The 19,290-nt window shown below is 41.2% G+C and overlaps 1 protein-coding gene across 7 annotated transcripts in view; it reads right to left on the bottom strand.

Annotated features, from left to right (window-relative positions):
- Positions 1-19,290, bottom strand: part of auts2a (activator of transcription and developmental regulator AUTS2 a) — a 352,954-nt gene that overhangs the window by 250,539 nt on the left and 83,125 nt on the right. For 6 of the 7 annotated variants that reach the window (XM_061740173.1, XM_061740172.1, XM_061740176.1 and 3 more), the window contains exon 3: positions 12,932-13,144. In XM_061740173.1, coding sequence (XP_061596157.1) covers positions 12,932-13,144 — 213 coding nt within the window. The remainder of the gene's footprint in view (positions 1-12,931; positions 13,145-19,290) is intronic. The other variant, XM_061740175.1, reaches the window with a different exon arrangement.

Raw genomic sequence — 19,290 nt, 5'->3', positions numbered from 1 at the left:
ATGTAATCAGATTACCTGTTCCTTCAACAGTTTAGCCTGGTAACTCACTTATAACGCCACCTCATACTGTTATAGTGCTGATTGAGTTTACTTTGAGATTCTTAGGAAGTCAACTCCAAAGATGTACATCCTTATAAATGTGCTGTAAATATATTTGTGCTGAAGTGCTACAAAAGAGTTCTTTAAAAACCCTGGACCTTAAACATATAACTGAAAAAATTTAGAAAGAGCATGAAGTAATATATTTAGCAGTTACTGCTAATCAAGCAAATGCTAAGAGAACATAATAGAATGACGCTCAAAATGAAATAAATCCCCACCGCCTGCGGTGCTGCCGGGAGCAGGGAAATCTGTTTACAGCGTTTTATGGAATTCATGGAAATATTTTCTGACATAGAAAATCAATTCTTGTGTTCCACAAAGAAGGGCAATGATATTTTGTGATGCTGATATTTTGCCCCACATCCTAAAGTCCCGTAGAGCTGCAGCCTGGTGTTACATTTCCCCAGCACACCACAGTTAGGATCTGCCTAATAAAAAAAAGCAACTGTCTGTGATCATAATCTGCGTAACTGAGAGATACTGACAGATATATTGATGGACATGATAAAAACTAAATGTTTTGGCTGAGAAAATCAAGATTTAGTCGATGATCCAAATGTGAACGTAACATGTGTAGCAGCATACTGAAAACAGATGTTTTTATCTTGACTTTAGAGTCAACACACGACTTGTGTACAACAGAAGAGGCGGTCTCGAGATCAGAAAAAAAAGAAAGCCTCTGGTGGGAATCCTAAATATGCAGATGTCATGGTTCTGGTCTTGGAGAGCACTTATAATCAGATTGTATAGTAAATAAATACAGTAGCATTTAATAGTTAAAATGCGGGTGTTTGAGGCTGTAAATAGGGTTCGTCTTATTACAAACCGGATTCGGTTGAAGTTGGGAAATTGCGTAAAATGTAAATAAAAACAAAATACAACGATTTGAAAATCCTTCTCAACCTATATTCAATTGAATACACTACAAAGACAACATATTTAATGTTCAAACTGATAAACTTAATTGTTTTTTGCCAAATAATAATTAACTTGAATTTCATGGCTGCAACACGTCCAGTAGAAGTTGGGAAAGGTGGCAAAAAAAACTGAGAAAGCTGAGAAAAGCTCATCAAACACCTATTTGGAACATCCCACATGTGATCAGGCTAATTGGGAACAGGTGGGTACCATGATTGGGTATAAAAGGAGCATCTCCAAACATGCTCAGTCATTCACAAGCAAGGATGGGGCGAGGGTCACCACTTTGTCCACAACTGCGTGAGAAAATAGTTGAACAGTTTAAGAACAACATTTCTCAAAGCAAAATTGAAAGGAATTTAGGGATTTCAACATCTACGGTCCATAATATCATCAAAAGGTTCAGAGAATCTGGTGAAATCACTGCACGTAAGCGCCACGGGCGGAAACCAAGACTGAATGACCGTGACCTTCGATCCCTCAGACGGCACTGCCTTAAAAACCCACATGAGTGCGTAAAGGATATCACCAAATGGGCTCAGGAAAACTTCAGAAAACCACTGTCAGTAAATACAGTTCGTCACTACATCAGTAAGTGCGGGTTAAAACTCTACCATGCAAAGCAAAAGCCGTTTATGAACAACATCCAGAAATGCCGCCGGGTTATCTGGGCCCGAGCTCATGTCAAATGGACTGATGCACAATGGAAAAGTGTTTTGTGGTCTGATGAGTCCACTTTTCAAATTGTTTTTGGAAACACTGGACGTCGTGTCCTCCAGACCAAAGAGGAAGCAGAACCATCCGGACTGTTAACGCAAAGTTCAAAAGCAGCATCTGTGATGGTATGTGGGTGCATTAGTTCCCATGGCATGGGTGACTTACATTTCTGTGAAGGCAACATAAATGCTGAAAACTACATACAGATCTTGGAGCAACATATGCTGCCATCCAAGCCACGTCTTTTTCATGGACTGCTTATTTCAGCAAGACAATGCCAAGCCACATTCTGCACGTGTTACAACAGCGTGGCTTGGAAGTAAAAGAGTCCAGGTTCTCCCCTGGCCCGCTTGCAGTCCAGACCTGTCTCCCATTGAAAATGTGTGGCGCATTATGAAGCGTAAAATACCACAGAGAAGACCCCGGACTGTTGAACAACTGAAGCGGTTCATCAAGCAAGAATGGGAAAGAATTCCACATGAGAAGCTAAGAGAATTAGTCTCCTCTCTTCCAAAACGTTTATTGAGTGTTATTAAAAGGAAAGGTGATGTAACAAAGTGGTAAACATGCCCTTTCCCAACTTCTACTGCACATGTTGCAGCCATGAAATTCTAAGTTAATTATTATTTGAAAAATAAAATAAAGTTTATGAGTTTGAGCATTAAACATGTTGTCTGTGTAGTGTATTCAATTGAATATGGGTTGAAAAGGATTGTCAAATCATTTTATTTTGTTTTTATTTACATTTTACACAATTTCCCAACTTCAACCGAATCTGGTTTGTAGATTATGTGCGGAAACAGAGCCCCCCCTCTGTTTCCGCTTCGGCTGGATAGATAGATCCATATATATGCCTCTTATCAACACACACAGATGGGAGCAGAGCTCATTCCTCAAGAATTATTTATATTTTAATTATGTGGTTTTACAAAAGTGACAGATTTCACAGTAAGAAGAGATTAAACACTCGTAACACATAATACTTTATGTTATGTTCCTTTCGGGAGACATGAAGAGGAGGAAGAAAAAAGCCATCAAGATATACTTCTGTCACTTTCATATAGGTTGTAAATGGTTGCAGGCTGGATTAGATGGGAATTTGACAGCTGTGCTGTGCTGCCTGTGACAGAGGCTAGACAGCCAGGATAAAAACTTCAAACACTTACAACTCACTGCCCAGTGCTGACTGACAGCTGAGAGGCTTTAAGTGGCTGACACTTTAAGTACAACCACTAAATTTTTCATGAAGTGATCGCGATGCCTGTCAGGAGTGAGAGCCAGCATCAGGTTGGAGAGCAGACGTAGTCTCTCTCTGAACAGCAGATTTCACTGCATGACTGCTATGAAATGACTCCAGGTCATGTAAGAAGCTAGTCCAACCCCACATCCTCCTCTTCACTGTCCTCCTTCAATGAAGGGACACTTTAAAAGAAAACAGTTTTTAAAGCTGAGCAAGCATGAATTGAGTGAAGAAAAAAAACAACACAAACTTTTTTTTATACATGTCCTGGCTTAGACGTATCAAACAGAACCATCATCTCTTGGTCTTGTAGGTAGGCAGAATATCAGCAAAAAGGTCATCGGGAAAAGATGTGCAAAGACTTTCTAAGTAATGGACAATGACGATATGTTGGCACTGTAACACGAGGAAGTCATCTGAACATGTTAAGATGTTGAGCATGGTGACAAATGTGGAGCGAGATCATCTCCCCGTCCAACTGAACGGAGACAGGACCAAGAAACTTCAGAAGACGTGACAGATGTTTGGACAGGTTTTTAATGTCGGTATCTGGTTTACGTTAAGAAAAGCCTTACATTTCCTTCAAAGGCCGGATGTTTTGCAGTCATTTTTTGTTTCTGAATGAATGTTTTAATTAAATGGAAGCCAAATTCTTTATCGTAAGAGTTCAAAGTTAACCATCTAGCATCGCTGATGTCTCTGCTAAACTTTGGAAATGCCCTTGTTTTGTTGTAACATTTGACCTGTTTCATGTCTTTTTATGTATAAATCAATATTAATTTTTGCTTGGGAGTCAAGTTCTGGGTCTCTAAAAGGCACATAAATACCATTTCTATTGTAATTGATGCTATAGGAATAAATCCCAATTGAACTGAATTAAATAGGAAATGAGAAAAAAAAAATAATATTCACCTTTAATTTTCTTTACTGATGTGAAAAACCATCAATGTTTGATGTCAGGTTTGTAATATAGTCCAAAATATGTTGAGAAAGTAAGATTTAACCTTTTTTTTTTAACCACAGGAATTTTTGTTACCTTTGTCACTTTCTTCTCACAAAACCTTCAGGATATCCAAGACCACGTGGACAGGACTGCAGTCTGTCCGGTCCCCGAACCCTCTTCTTCCTCAGCCATGTCTTTATGATTTGAGCAGAATGTGGTTTTGTATTGTTTTGTAAAAAAAGATTTAGATGTGGTCTTGAGCAGCTGTTGCTCTAACACCTCGGTGTATTATTCTGCATCAATCCTACCATCACAGAAGTGAAAATAACCCTGACCGTAGTCACTGATACAACCCTTTGTAGTTTAGGTTTTATCCCTTTGCCATTACAGGGACTTCTTTTTTACTAACAGACTGACCATTATGCATTTCCATCTTGGGTCCATAAAGACTGTCTTTCGTGGAGAATGTTTTGGTACCAAAAATACACCTAATACACCACTTAAATTGCCCACTTACCAACTTTTAGAGGAAAGGGTTGCAGGCATGAAACGCCAAAGTGGACTTTGACTGACAAATGACATGATGTTGACGAAAAAAAACATAAATCTATTATATCTTATGGTGTCTTTTTTTCAGACAAAGTTCTGACTTCTTACCTTCAGTCTGACAGTTTTCGGCGGTTCTCCCGCCTTCCTCAGAGTGTCTTAAATCTATTATGTTCATTCTGCACAAAAAAAGTAAACTCATGAATTCTGATTTGTGGTTGGAGATGAAGACATGAGACATGAGATGAGATGAGGACATGAAAATGTTCAGTTTGTGCAGCAAAGACACAAAGCACATAACAAGCCATCATGATCTGATTGGATTTGATTTGATCCAGTACCAGTACTGTGCAAAGCAGCATTGCGACGTTGACAGCTATCATCCCTGCAGCCGAGGCCACCAGCAGAATGGCTTTAGCATCTTATCTGACAATCAGGACATTGCTTTTCTTTGTATCTCTAATTGGCTTAAAGGATAAGCCTATTAAGGGTGACCCGCAAGGCTGAAAGAGCTGAACATTACATTCCATTTTGACTGCAGACTGACAGGCATGAAAGCTTGCCCCCGTACTGACACAATCAGGGCTTCAGTCCAAATATTTACACACAGAATACATGCACACATACACACACAGACAAATACAAATAAACCAACCAAGGAGATCTGCTATTTGTGCTTTTAGGCATATCACATGTGGGTACCAGCAGGTTGAAGCGTTCAGCCTCAGTAGGAAGCTGTTGCTGAGTGATGGGATGTCCTCTGACAGGCCCGGGGCAGGGCCTCTGCTTCACGGCAGGTGGACTGAGTGTCCGCTCAGTGAAAAGTTTCAGAGTCGGAGGCCAGAGGCTGGAACCCCCTGGTTGGCTGGCTGACCTGGTTAAAACCTCAAAGGAAGCGACCTCAAACCCCAGGATGAGACACTGCTCGGAGGCTTCTGAAACAATGTTTTTTCGTTCTTTCTTTAATTTCCTTTGTGGTGGAACACGATTTAGGAAGACAAGGAAAATCTAGAGAACCGTATTCCCAAACCATCAAGTCTTAGTGGACACAAGAATGTGATTGTTTCATTTAAGGAATGGTATCGGTCCACTAACATTATTATATTAAACGGTTTTTACAAGTCTATTAAAGTTCCAAATAGTGAAAGTTAACTAGCATGAATAACTACTGCACCATTTGGGAATAGTAAAAGGTATCAATTTACATTTGACAACCTATTGGCACATTTGTGTTTCATTACCCAGAACTGTGGAGGACCGCTCAGGAGGTTACTTTTGCTGCCTTGTGTCGTCGCTTCACACTAAAGGCACCGTGATGCACCATCAAGATGGTGAGAACTGAGATTCCCTGCAAATGTTAACAAGTACACCTCGTCAGTGACAGACAGAGAGAACAAAGAGCAGCACAGCAGCCGACGAGGACGTGAAGGTGAGTGAAACAGGAACTATATATTTAAATGTAAGATGGCCTTTCCCCTGAAGCTGCCACAAGAACAATGTGAGTTTATGGGAATGAATAAAGTGTCTCAGTCTCATTTCTTTGGAAAAACTAAAACACCCTCATTCCACCCCAAAATCAATCGCTGATCCTGAGCGCCTGACAAACAAGACAGACAAATAGCCAGACAGACCAACAGACTGACAGACAGGCAGGTGGTTGGACTGAGATGTTCCCGGTCAGAGGGGGGAAGTCCAACCTAAGCCCTCCTCACTCACACCCCCCCCCCACACACACACTTCTTGTCTCATCACTCAGAGAGCAGATGGGCCTCCCAGCATGCCATTCTGTTCAGCAGAGCTGCTGAACAACACCGCAGGCCTCCACTTCAACATCAGAGAGCAGAACTGAGCTTTATCAGACGAAAATAAATGCTCCAGCACATACGTAAAGGTGCCGGAGAACTGTTGGACAATTCCAGGGAACCGGAAACTTCACATAATCTGGGAAAAAAATCGGGGTCTTGAGGCCCAGCAGGTGGAATATTCCACTCGGATGAAACTTTTCATCCGAGTGGAGGGGAGGTTGTAATGTCTATCAAAAGAATAACTATATTATTCTTTTGATGAATGGTTAAGGATGTCATTATTTCTGGGCCAATTCGTCTGTTTTCAGAAACAAATAAATATGTTCCAGCAGACCACCTTCGTATTTATGCAGCCTGAACACGTCAGCTAGTTATGAGTTTATCCTTGCTCACTCTGAGATTACCAACATAATAGGTAATTCAACTACTTCAAGCCAAACGATGGACTAAGTGTGGTGATTTTTTTGTCTTTCTACTTCATCTTGTTGCCTGCTGAGGCTGTGAAGTGATGTGTTTTTACATTCTGAAAACAGATTAAAACTACTGTTTTTTTTAGTGAATCTATTACACCCAAAGTGCTAAACCGTTATTTATGACTATTCCAATACTCCATTGAACTCCCTCACATTTTTAAAGGCATTACTACATTTACAAAACACTTTTCAACTATGGAGCACCCATTATAACTGAGAGCATAATTACAGTAAAAACACTGTGCTTATGGGTGAATTTAATATTCCTTGACATTTAACGCCTGCGATTAAATCCATATTTTAAGCTTCATAAAACAGCACCAAAACAGGATCAGTAACTCTATTTGACATAAGAAAAACACTCAAAATAAAGAACACCAACAGGAAAACAAAAAGTACATAATAAAGCGGAAGAGGAGCTGGAGGTTCATATAATTTATGGCTCACTACCGGCTCTCATGTACAACCACAATTCTGAAAAATGTCTGTAATAGAGGACATTGAGTAAAATGTAAACACAAACAGAATACAATGATTTGCAAATCTCATTAGCCCGATAAAATTTGAAACTTACACATTTGGCAATTTCATGGGAGATATTAGCTGATTTTGAATATGATGGCACCAATACATCTCAAGTAATTTGGAACAGGGGGATGTTTACCATCGTGTAGCATCCCGTTTAAATTACTTTCCGTAAACCACTGGGACTTGAGGAGACCAGCTGCTGGAGTTTTAGGAGAGGAAATTATATTATACATGTATACATTATACAATTAAACAAGTGTTCTGTTGGTGAAAGATCTGGACTGCAGGCAGTCGGTTCAGCACCTGGACGCTTCTCCAGGGATGTCATTCTGTTGTGATGGATGCAGTATGTGGTTCAGGATTGTCTTGCTGAAATATGCAACACCTTCACTGAAAGAGACGTCGTTTGGAACATATGTTGTTTTAAAACCTTGTTCCTTTTCAGGATTGATGGCGCCTTTCCAGATGTGGAAGCTGCCTACGTCATAGGCACCAATGCAACCCCATACCATCAGAGACGCACCGCTAATAACCAGCTGGATCGTCCCTCTCATCTGTAGTCTGCCAGACACAGCGTGCAGGGTTTTTAAATAATTTCAGGTGTTGATTCATTCCACTACAGAACCAACCAACAGAGCATTTACCCAGTGTTTCTGGATTGTATTCACATATGACTTATTCTTTGCATGATAGAGTTGTGAGCTGCATATGTGGATTGCAAGATGAACTCTGGAAGTGTTTCCGAGCCCATGCAGTGATTTCCAGTAGGAATTATGCTGCCTGAGAGCCTGAAGATCACGAGCATCCAGTTTTGACCTTTAGCCTTGTTCCTTCTGATTCTCTGAACCTCTTGATTTTATTATATACTGTACATGGTGGCATCTTCAAAGTATTTGCAATTTTATGTTGAGCAAGATTTTCCTGAATATGCTCCACAATTTGGAAACTTGGTTGAAGATTGGTGGACTTCTGCCCAAACGCTGCTTTTATACCGAGCCATGTTACCGACCTGTTGCCAGTTAACCCATTTAGTTGTCAAATATACCTCCAGTTGTTCCTGATGTGTGCCAATTACTTCTCCAGCCCATTGTTGCCCCCGTTCCAACATGTCACTGCCATCAATTTCAGAAAGGGCTAATCTTTCCAAGAAATGCCAAAATGTTTCAGTTTCAGCATCTGATATGCTCCATTGGGAATAAAATATGAGATTCGCAAATTTCATTTACATTTTACAGTGTCTAAATTATTTTGGAATTGGGTTTGTATCTTCATGGAAGCTTTTTCTCTCCCTTTGCGCAGTGATGCAGCATGTCATGTATAAACTTTTCTCCATTTGCCCCCCTTGAGCATACAATATGTTTGAGTTGAGAACGCCAGGTCAGAGCCAAAGACCAAAAACAGTTGCTACAGTCTGTGAGCTCAGCTGGGAGTGGAACAGAAAAGAGGAAAACACTTCCCTTTCTCCTTCATTGTGCTTAAAGCCAGAGTTAATAGGTACTGATAACAGGCACTCTCTCTCGCTAGGGCAGCATTTTTAAATCGAGAATTAAACCTTGAAACAGCCCTCTGACATTTAGAATATAACCTTGAGCGAGGACAGTACCTCAACATGTATTTATAGTGAAGCCAAGGGAAAGATAATAGTTCCACTAGATAACTGTGGAGCTCGTTTCGCTTCAAAGAGGACAAAAACGGGGTGGCGTCGGGTGCAGATGATGATCTTTTCAATTATGCATATGTCATAATGTGTGACTGATTACGTTGTTATTGAGCATTAACATTGACAGGTCAATTTGCATCCCGAACGGAACAAAGAAAAAACTATTTTTCAGAAAGATAATTGCCTAACTGTCTGGCCTTCAGCAGCACATCAAACCAACACATTAGATTATCCAAAACCTCTGTCACAGAATCATTAAAATCACTTTGGGTATTTACTGAATCTGCAAATTATGGAGCTGCCACTAGTGACAAACTGAAAAGGCTTACATTTCACTCATTAGTGCAGTTGTTATCCAGACACAGCCACCTGTGAGGTGCGTGAAGGCTTCTGCAGCATACGCTGTGGTAATATTTGTGTATCAGCAAACACGTGGGTGAAAAGGTTAAGGAGGTGGGGAAGAGTGGGTGAGGCTGTGGTGAATGTGTTTGCACATGAAAGCCTAGACGTGGACAGCTGTATTTGCAAATATATGTTGATCTTGCATATCAATTTGCTAATCTGCTAACAATGCCATCTAGACAACCAGAGCTACCGTGATGGCACCTCGTCCCGGGTTGAAGTTTTAAAATATAAAAAAAAAAAAAAAAGAACAAAAAATGTATGAGTTTAATCAACAAAAATAGGCGTTTTGATGCCATATTAAACACATGGACAGCGTGGGGCTGAGCGGGTGCAGTCCAGCATTCATTGTTATACCACTTCCTCCCACTACAGACTAATTTAAATCACAGTATTCAGTACATTTTTGTACATGTTAATGTGGAGTTGGTGACAGAATTGTCATTCAATCTCCAGCCAATGAAAGAACAAAGAATGGGCTGACATCATCTTGAAGGAGGGAATCCTGTGCAGAAATGCAGAGATGCAGACAGAACACGCCATACCACAGAACTTCTTCCAGATGGGTAAGCAGCCTAAACAATTGCTGCTAACGTATGCTAATATTTATGCCAAGGTTATAATGCTAGCTGTTGCACAGCTGCATCGGTCTAGACTCACTGTAGTGAGCATGGAGAATGCCTACTGGAATGGCAAGGCCAGTGGGTATGTTACACTTACTCTCGATATACTGCCCCCATTTGGTCTCAAAGGGTAATGCTACATAGCTTGCCTTTACGATAAGAATAGATGTTAATTGGAATAAAGTAGCTCTGCAAAGAAGTGAGCGGTGCTAATAAAAACCTTGATGTGATACCTGCAAACTAACTTAACTTACAAGTGGCAACTGCATCATTAGTGGGATAATAGACGTCATGTTCAGGTATCAGATAGTAGGTCTATTTCCATTAGCGGGGGTTCAGGGTAAAACCGCCAGATGGGAATCTCAAACAGGACCGCCTCCCTTCTCAGCCCCTTCAGCCCTTCGTTCTCCATTACACTGCACCACCACACAAGAACCATTGACTGGACAAATGACACTGCTGACCGGGCGATGGCAGTGGCGTGCATTATTTTGCTATTCACAAATGGCCATGAGCATAATCAAAAAAAGATGAATGTCAAAAAAAAGAAAGAAGAAAAGACACGTAAACATGGATGGGACAGGAATGTTTCTTGCGTTTTTGTTTTCTTTTTAATCATTCAACAGGAAGTGGTTGAGATTAAAGGAAAAACCCCACTGGACCTCTTCATTGGGCGAAATACACTAACAAGGCCATAACCTCCTCGTCGGTCCATCTATCCTTTTACCTGTAATCTCCATCTTCACAAATGTACTTAGAGCAACATGTTTCTGAAGCCCCACTAATGGAAAAGCACCAAGTGCATGCAATTCTTATTAGCTTGAGTGTGTGGTTATTTCTGTGAGTGCAGAAATGTGTTGTCTATGAGAGCACATCATTCGATTCCCCACCTGCCAGGAGTCCACAAAATCAATTCCAAATACTACTAAGCACTATATCTATAGTGAGTTCTGAGAAAGGCCGGTGATTAATAAAAAAAAATTTAAGCAGTATTGATAATTAAAACAAACGACGTTTACACTGTCTGTTAATGACAGTGACTCATTCAGCGTTGGCTAATTACAGTGATTGCCTCCAGTCTGAGCATGCTTCTTGCAGAGGTGACATTGTGTACACGGGATAGAATTGTTGCTATACAAATAAAAGCCTATTAAACTAAAATGAAGTGGGTATCTCTATGTTTTTATAGTGTATTGGAGGAGTCGTAGTGGTTGGAGGATCATCCAGACCCAAGCCAGGACGCAGGTTCAAGTCCCGGTATTGCAACTGATGTGAAACACTTTGGGCCCCTGACAAAGGCCCTTAACCCTAACTGCTCCCGGGCAGCGGTGCCCACTGGGAGTCCACTGTTCCTAGTCTAACTAGTGATGGGTTAAAAGCGAAGGACTAATTTCCCCTTGTGGGAGGGAATAAAGCTTAATAAAAAAAATGCATGGACATGATATCCTGTGCTGGTTTCTTTTGTTTTCTGTTTCTGTCTGGCCATCCTGGAGTCATGGTTGTCTTTTCTCATTTTATATTTCATTTGGTATCACACTTTGTGAAAACAGTAACAAAATGTTGTATGGACTAACTCTCAAAGAAACAAAGGGTGGAATACGATAAACTCAACTGCTAAAAACACAAATAACACGTTATGTTATCATACTGATGTAAACTAATTGGTGGCTACTCATGGCTGTCCCGAATCAAGTTCATATCAGTAATGCTTGCTGAGCAATACCGGGTCACTTCAGGGACTGGATCCAGCTGTCTAACCTCACTCATAGAGACGGATGCACCTTATTGACCAAGCTTCCTTTCAGTAACATCAACTCACACTGCCATCCTCACACAAGGCAATTTCAACCCAGACTGTTCTCATTTTGTGGTTCCACCATGGTGTAATGAGCCACCAAATGCTATCAGAGAAGGGCCGTCCTTTCTGACCTTCAAGACCTCTCTCTTCTGTAAACACATCTTCTCCTAACAAGCCTAATGTTCACTCACTCTGCACTTTTATACACGTGTCTCTCATTCAAATGCATTTAAATAGATTCATCATTTAACTGTCAGAGTTTCTCACTGTACTGAGGCTACGATGCTGCTCCTTCCTTGTAAGTCACTTAAAAGCATCCGATTAAAGACTAAATATAAATGTGAACTGTTGCAGTTTTGCTAGACAAGCATGAGTCCAATCTTACTGAATTTAAAATTGGAGGGAAACACAAGCAGAAAATTATGGCTGGCAGCTCCATGACACCCCGATGAAACATTTTCAGTTGCACTTAACTCGTTTTTTATAAAGGCTTCATCAAAGTGCATTTACTTTTGATATCCCATGTATGTGTTTTGGTCCAGTGAAGAAGAAGAAAAGAAAGTTGCTGAATACATGATTTTTCCACCATTCAAACCGACCTGGCTGATTAACAAATATGTACAAACAAGCACATTAATACAGACTTTAAATGTTGCAATAAAAGAAGCTGCATCCTTTATAACGATTAATAAATGCATTTTTTATTACGCAGTACACCTGTTTTTTTGTCTGTGAAACCAACCAGTTCAACTAAGAGCGTAACGTCATCAGTCAACAAAATATTCATCTAAATATTTGTATATAAAGCTGTAAAGATTATATTAGAGATTCAGTCATACAATCCACAATGATTTGATCATGAAAGCACAAATGTTGTACGAAGCAAGATCAATATTGCAGAAACAAATCTGACCTTTGTAAAAAACTTTGTTAGAAGATTCAGCAACTCATTTTGTTCCCAGGAAAAACACAAAAAGGCCCACATTGCCACTGATGCGCTCATCAGTGTGGGATAAAAGCCACATTTGAGAGATGAAAAGGTGAATGAGAAACACAGACCAGCTTAAAGAGGCGCTGTAAAGTCGGGACCACTGACCAAGAGGCCTCACCTTCCATCCCGCATACTTTCCCCCCACTGTGCTGTAATAGAGTAGAAGAAAAGTATAATTGACTCACCATCCTGTGTTTCTTGTTCAGGTGTTTCTTCTTCCTCTTGCCCTGGGTGTGCACCAGGCGGGGGTTGTTCTCCTGGTCTGATGACCGGTGGTGGTGGAAATTGTTCTTGCAGTGCTCAAGGCTCAGGCCATTGGGGACTCTGGGAGGCTTTTTCTTGCTGAGGGGTCCGGCCTGGTTGTCCCTGCCCTCCTGAGGCTTCAATGTCAGATTCTTCTGCAGAGAAAGCGAACAAGACAACATTAGCACAAAAAATTGGAGTAATGTCTGTTACACCTTGTATCAACAGTGAAATTGGCCTTTGTAGACTCTTCAGTCACTCAGTTTATCAACACACCAAAAGCTTTTCCAGTTTTCAATATCTTTCAAACCTTTTCATTAAGACACTTGAGAGTACCCACTTACAAAAGCTGATATTGACGGACAGCAAATCTCCAAACTATAGAGTAGTATGATAAGGTCACCAGCTAGAGAAGATTCCCAGTCCGCCCACACGGACCACATTTTATTTTAGAAACACTGGTGGACTAGCTTAATGAATGGGATGTTACTTTGTCCACAATTCAATCCAGGCCTACCTTAACTGCTCATGGATAGATTGCCATAAAACTTTGTGCAGACATTAATGTTTAACAGACTTGACATCTCTGGTGCCAACAGACTGTCGAAGTTTTCAGCAACCTAGTTAATCATCTCGACACAGTGAGGATGGTTGGCACATAATGGATGGACTACATGCTGTAGGTATAAATGGTTACCAGATGATGTTCCCTAATGTCAGATGATCTCATTATTTTTCCATGAGGCTCCTCTAATATACTTATTGCAAAAAAAAAAAAAACGTGCAGGCAAACTCTCCTTGCTTTCACATTAATACAACTGGATTTAGATGTGGTATCTACTGATTTTGTCTTGCTGGTGTGCAGCACGTACGGTGCATGGAGATCATACAGGAAGTTAGGGCTAATAGACAGTCATCTTTTCCCGATGGCTGACAGACACCACAATGGTGCGCCATCATCGAGAACAACCCGTGACAGCTGGCGCACTGTCTCACACACTAGTTCACAAAGCACAGATGGCAAGACAACAACAGAAGGAAGGACAGTTTTGCTGCATGTGAGTCGTCATGACCAAATCATGCAAAGTCAGTGATCCATGACGATGCAGCTAAATAGAAGTTGTCAAAGTTGCACAAGATGGGCTCGGCTCATGAACGTAAAAACACAGGCACAGATTGCATTAAAACCACACCGATTAAGAAATTAAAGATTGACCTGTAACTGTTGCAGGATGCATGAGAGTTAACAAAGAAAACAAACTATTATTATTAAGTTACAGCTGCAATTATGCTGGGTATGTCCAAATAGATTGGGTTATGTTTGGCTATGATGTCTGGTGTAAAAGGAGAAGGGCAGATCCTTTTTGTCAAGACTTTTTGCTTCTTCGTGGGCCAAAAAGCCATGGGTGGTACAGCCGCTGGAAGACACAAAAGCTGGTAAACAACTGCTGGTCTGTAAGCGCCGCCACTGGTGTCTTTAACACAACACAATTAACAGAAGGGGTGGAAAGACAAGCTCTCGTGTACTGTGAGATAATGAAGAGATAAGTTTGTGGGAGATTTTTAAAGAGAGAACAACATCCTGGTCTGCTAACATTTGGTACTTCATTTCACTTTAGCAGAACCACAACTGAAAACAGTCTTGATGGTTGTTCGAGTGTGACTGAGACCTTGTGCAACACAGTCATGACTTATGAGGTTTCCTGCAAACTATATTGGGAAGAGAGTTGAAAGGTCATGAAATATAGTGTGTCAATAATCATTTAAGCATAATGAACTGTAAAGGAAATCTTAAGTTTTCACTGTAATATGGAAGCTCTCTAGTAGAGGAAGGTTTTATGGTAAATGTGCTGTAATTATATAGTGCTCTTCTGGTCTTGTTGACCATCTTAAAGCACGGAACACTACAAGCCCCATTCACCCTTTTACACTGCACTCTAAATATTGTGTTGTACTTTCTACTCCACCATGTTTATTTCATATCAGCTAAAATAAAAAGGCCATTTTATGCCTTTCTGTGATTTCTGAATAATCTACACTCAGTGAGGTTACATGCACATCTAAATCGAGCTATTGGCAACAATCAAGCTAAGGATTTAGCTGGAGGTTTTGAGAAATCCGAGTCCACATGCGCAGGAAGAGAATCGAATTATTGCGTTAGGTGCGCTCGACTCTGCGCTCGAGGTGATGCTACATGCCCTTTTGCGTTGGCATTCTTCTGGTTAGTTAAAACAATTATTAAACAAACGTGTTAGATCAGAAGCAGACATAAAAGAAAGACAACAACACACAAATACATGGATGGCAACAAAAGATCAGGTTAACATGCTTTTATATTTGTTGCATGCAGAACATACTCTGTTTTCAGGGTCCTAAGAACACTTTCAGCGAGTTTTTTTCTAATGTTGGCACTCTACGACACCATAGAGTGCTGATTTCTTTGTACTGTCACACTCTCCAGGCAGAGTGCATCCTTAAGAGCAAGACGTAAGCTTCGTGACTCATTTGAAAATTTCCAACTATGCAGCAAGGGTCAACATCTTTTTTAATCCCAGTAAATCAAAGTGTTTCGCTTTGGTTTCCATCATGCCTCCAAAGAAATGTGTTCTTAGTGATGGGAAGTTTGGAGCATCGTGGCTCAGTAGATCCAGTTGGTTTTCTGGGCCAGAAACAAAACAAATATATTTACTTTTGAAATACACAAAGACTTAATGGCATACCCTTCTGCTCCACCTTGGAAGGTAGTAACAAGGGCAAAAAAGATTGTTAATATTTTTTTCCCTCCAATACACTTCACTATTTTTATAAACCAGGCCCACTGCATTGCTGGATTGGATTCTCAAAAATACTAAAGCTGAAAGTTGGTAGCGTTCCAGCGGTAGAAGCTCATGAGTCTGATCATAATAAGTAAACTGTTGCTGAGTCCCACACTTTTATGCTATCTAACGCAAGTAATAAGGAAAAAATGTTTCTCATACATAAAAAAGACGCAACACAACAGCATGATAATCTTTTGTATTTCATGGCTGCAGACATTTTCTGACCCAGTCAGCATTTTACAAAGTTATGATGCAGCTGAATGGGCTTCTATTTTGATGTATTCTGCATGCTGCAGAGCTTTCTAACCCCCTGATTGTATGGAATAAACCACGAGCAATATGTTTTTCCAACTCACTGAGCGATGCAAGACAATTCCTTATTGGAATGCCTTAGGATGACAGCCAAAGAGATTAATTGCTGTATACAGCTGTACCAGCTGCTTCAGCTTTCATTACCGTAATTGTCAGTATACAAAGTAATTATAATGTAGCATGTTGCATGTTGAGTTATTCTCAACTGGGTTTTTTTGTTGTTGTTTTTTATTTTTATTTTTTTTTTTTATTTTGGACACAAAACCAGCGACAGAGCTTAACAGAACTTTACCATTTCTGGTTAGATTTTCCAAGAGGGATTGCATAAAAGGTTTGTAAGTGGCGACCAACATAAAGTGTTGAGTCTGAGAGACATTCAAGCAAACATTAATGCAAACATCAGCAGTACGGTAACACATGGCTTTCACCCGGTGTTCATTTCACAAAACCCTAAAAAATAATGTTAAGCTAGCACAACAAAATGCTGTTTTTATTTTTTTTATCATCGGCTTATTTACTACTGTATTCTGTGTCAATATAAATGTATACAACATAAACCCAAGCTAAAAGTACGTGAATACACAGAAATGCTTCTGTGTCTACATAAGTAGTTTTTGGAGCTCTAGTGAATGGTAATGAAGGCTAATAAGTACAACCTCTCGAGTGGAATACTAGAGGACAAACAGTGCATTTTAAGTTCAGCTTGCTAGTTAAGTTGAAAAGTGAGTCTCCCCTCATTCTTTAGGGAGTCCTTGACCTAATTACCCCATTTTCAGTTGGTGTGAAATGGCATTATGCCAGATCTTGGTGTTGAGTGTAACAAATTATTGGATAATTCACTGCTGCCATTTGCGTTTCTGTGTGATGTATCCAATTACAAGTGTGGTTAGAGCAGCCGGACTACCTCATGTTTAATTCAATGATCCGAAACCAACTAAGAAGGAAACATGCACGTTGTAGTCACTGGCTCAGCACCATATGACAGGACTACGAACCTAAACTGTAATTACAGAGGCATTTAATGGATTAACACAGACTCCTGCCACAAATGGTCTTTAATGTCATAACTATAACATTCACAGCATCAGTAAAGCTTTAGTCTTTAGAAAAATACACTAAAAACAAAATGAAAGATTTAATGATTGTAGGTTAATTAATTTTTTTTTTATATAGCGTCTATTACAACAGAAATTGTTTCTAGGAGCTTTTCAGAGACCCAGAACACGATCCCCGAGCAATTATTACATAAGCACTGGCAGGTAAAAAACTCCACTACTGGGAGAAAAACCTTAATCCAAACAGTGGCAAGAAAAACTCCCCTTTAGGAGGGAAGAAACCCTACAGGAGTTAGTGTGCTAAATACCTAGCTTCGCTCTGTCCAGTATCGTAATACCAGTATCTGCCATGCGTGGCGGTAGCGAGCAACATAGCGGCCTCAGTAAAACATGATGACACAAAGAAGTCGCACGGTTTGTGGGCGTACTTGTCAACAGTCATGTAGGTACCGACCCCAAGTTGCCCTTTTAGGATAGGTTCACAGAAACAGCAAGGACAGGTGAAGCTCTCTGGAAGGGAACGTTGCTACCAGGGAAAAAAAGCCTTGTTCAGAAGCAAAAAAAGAGCAGATGAAAATAGTAATAAAACCAGAGAAAGTACCGGCAGTGCGTTCCCTGGTTGGAGACAAAACATGCACAGCATTTCTTTTAAATTGGTAAGTAAACCAGTCAAGTTACCTATTTGTCTGTCATTCACAGGTCAGATCTGCTAGAGTAGCACTAAAATTAGATGTCGAGTCATGTCAGCAATAGCCATGTAAAATATATTGATAGCTTATAGTCCAAGTGCTGCTTCAGACAGAAAGCAGAAAACATTTCAAAGCTTAGCTTAGTTGACTGATGAAACTTGATCCATAGAAGGCCTCGCTAATGATGACATCCTAATGGTTGATACCATGCTGGTAAAAACCTAAGGCATATATATGTGCATTGTTACTATATTTAATATACGCATACACATACAAACCCAGTGAGTTTTTTTGTTGTTTTTTTTTGGGGGGGGGGGGAGAGGGGTGGGGGTGGGGGGGTGACATCCACTGCTAAACCAGGAAGCAAGAACACACGGGGGCACACGTCGAGCACTGGAAATCTGATCCCACCCTCCAAAACTAAGCATCCTTGTTAAATGTATTTATTAAATGTTGAATGTGCAGTGTCTACAGTGTTATTAAAACCGTGAGGCGGGGAGTACCGGGCTACGTGGGACAATGTCCCCTATGCCCCGGACCCCCCGCCCCTTCGCCTGTGTGCATATGAATCGTGTAGGGGGGCAGGAGGGGGAGCGGAGGCCGACGCCAGGAGGCAGGGCCAGTGGAGCCGGCCCTGGAAAGACGCCCATGCTCCCCCACCGGCCATCCAAGTCGACGGGGGCCGGCCCTCCAAGCCGGGCCAGGGCCCCACCGTACCTCCAAGGGCGCCCCCAGGCGGAGGGGGAAATGGCCCAACATCCCTCCATTCATACTGACGACATAAGACATAGACACCTGAGAATGACCCCACCCCGCCGCCGCGCCCGCCCGTGCACCCCCCGGCCAGGGGAGGCCCGACCCCCGGACCCAGCCCCCCCCCCCCGGGGCCACCCCGGCGGACACCCCAAAGGTCACGGAGACCCACCGACAAAGGGGCATGCGGCCCCCGCCCAGCGACGGAGGACCAAGGCAGCAATGCCCCCCCAGCGCAGACAGCCACCAGCGCAGACAGCGAACAGCGAACATGTGAAATTAACGTCAGGCGGCCGGCGAGCGTAATGTTATAAGATTATCATATCCCTACTTTGGTGATTTTAACGGTGTTTTTCGTTTTCCTATGGACCTGTGAGTAGTTTCTTAATTTGGGTTCTGCTAACTAACTATTAATTTGGCAATTTAAAGTTCATGAGCAAGTAGCCTATGGAGTGGCGATCGGCTGGGCAGATGAATTGTGATTACTGAGATGAGACTTTAACAGGCCTCTGAAAAGCATTCAAACTCAATTTTATAATCCACAATGTTTTGCCCAAGGTATGAAGGACCGCAGACTTCCACCCCATAAAAAAGACTGATGATATGGATGATAGGAGGGACTGTGTGTTTTCCTGTTTCCTACGTGAAGGTGGACCAACTCACTTTCTGCAGC

Source organism: Cololabis saira, chromosome 14, assembly GCF_033807715.1.
Source record: "Cololabis saira isolate AMF1-May2022 chromosome 14, fColSai1.1, whole genome shotgun sequence".
Classification (NCBI taxonomy): domain Eukaryota; kingdom Metazoa; phylum Chordata; class Actinopteri; order Beloniformes; family Belonidae; genus Cololabis; species Cololabis saira.
This window is presented reverse-complemented; position numbering and strand designations above follow the sequence as displayed.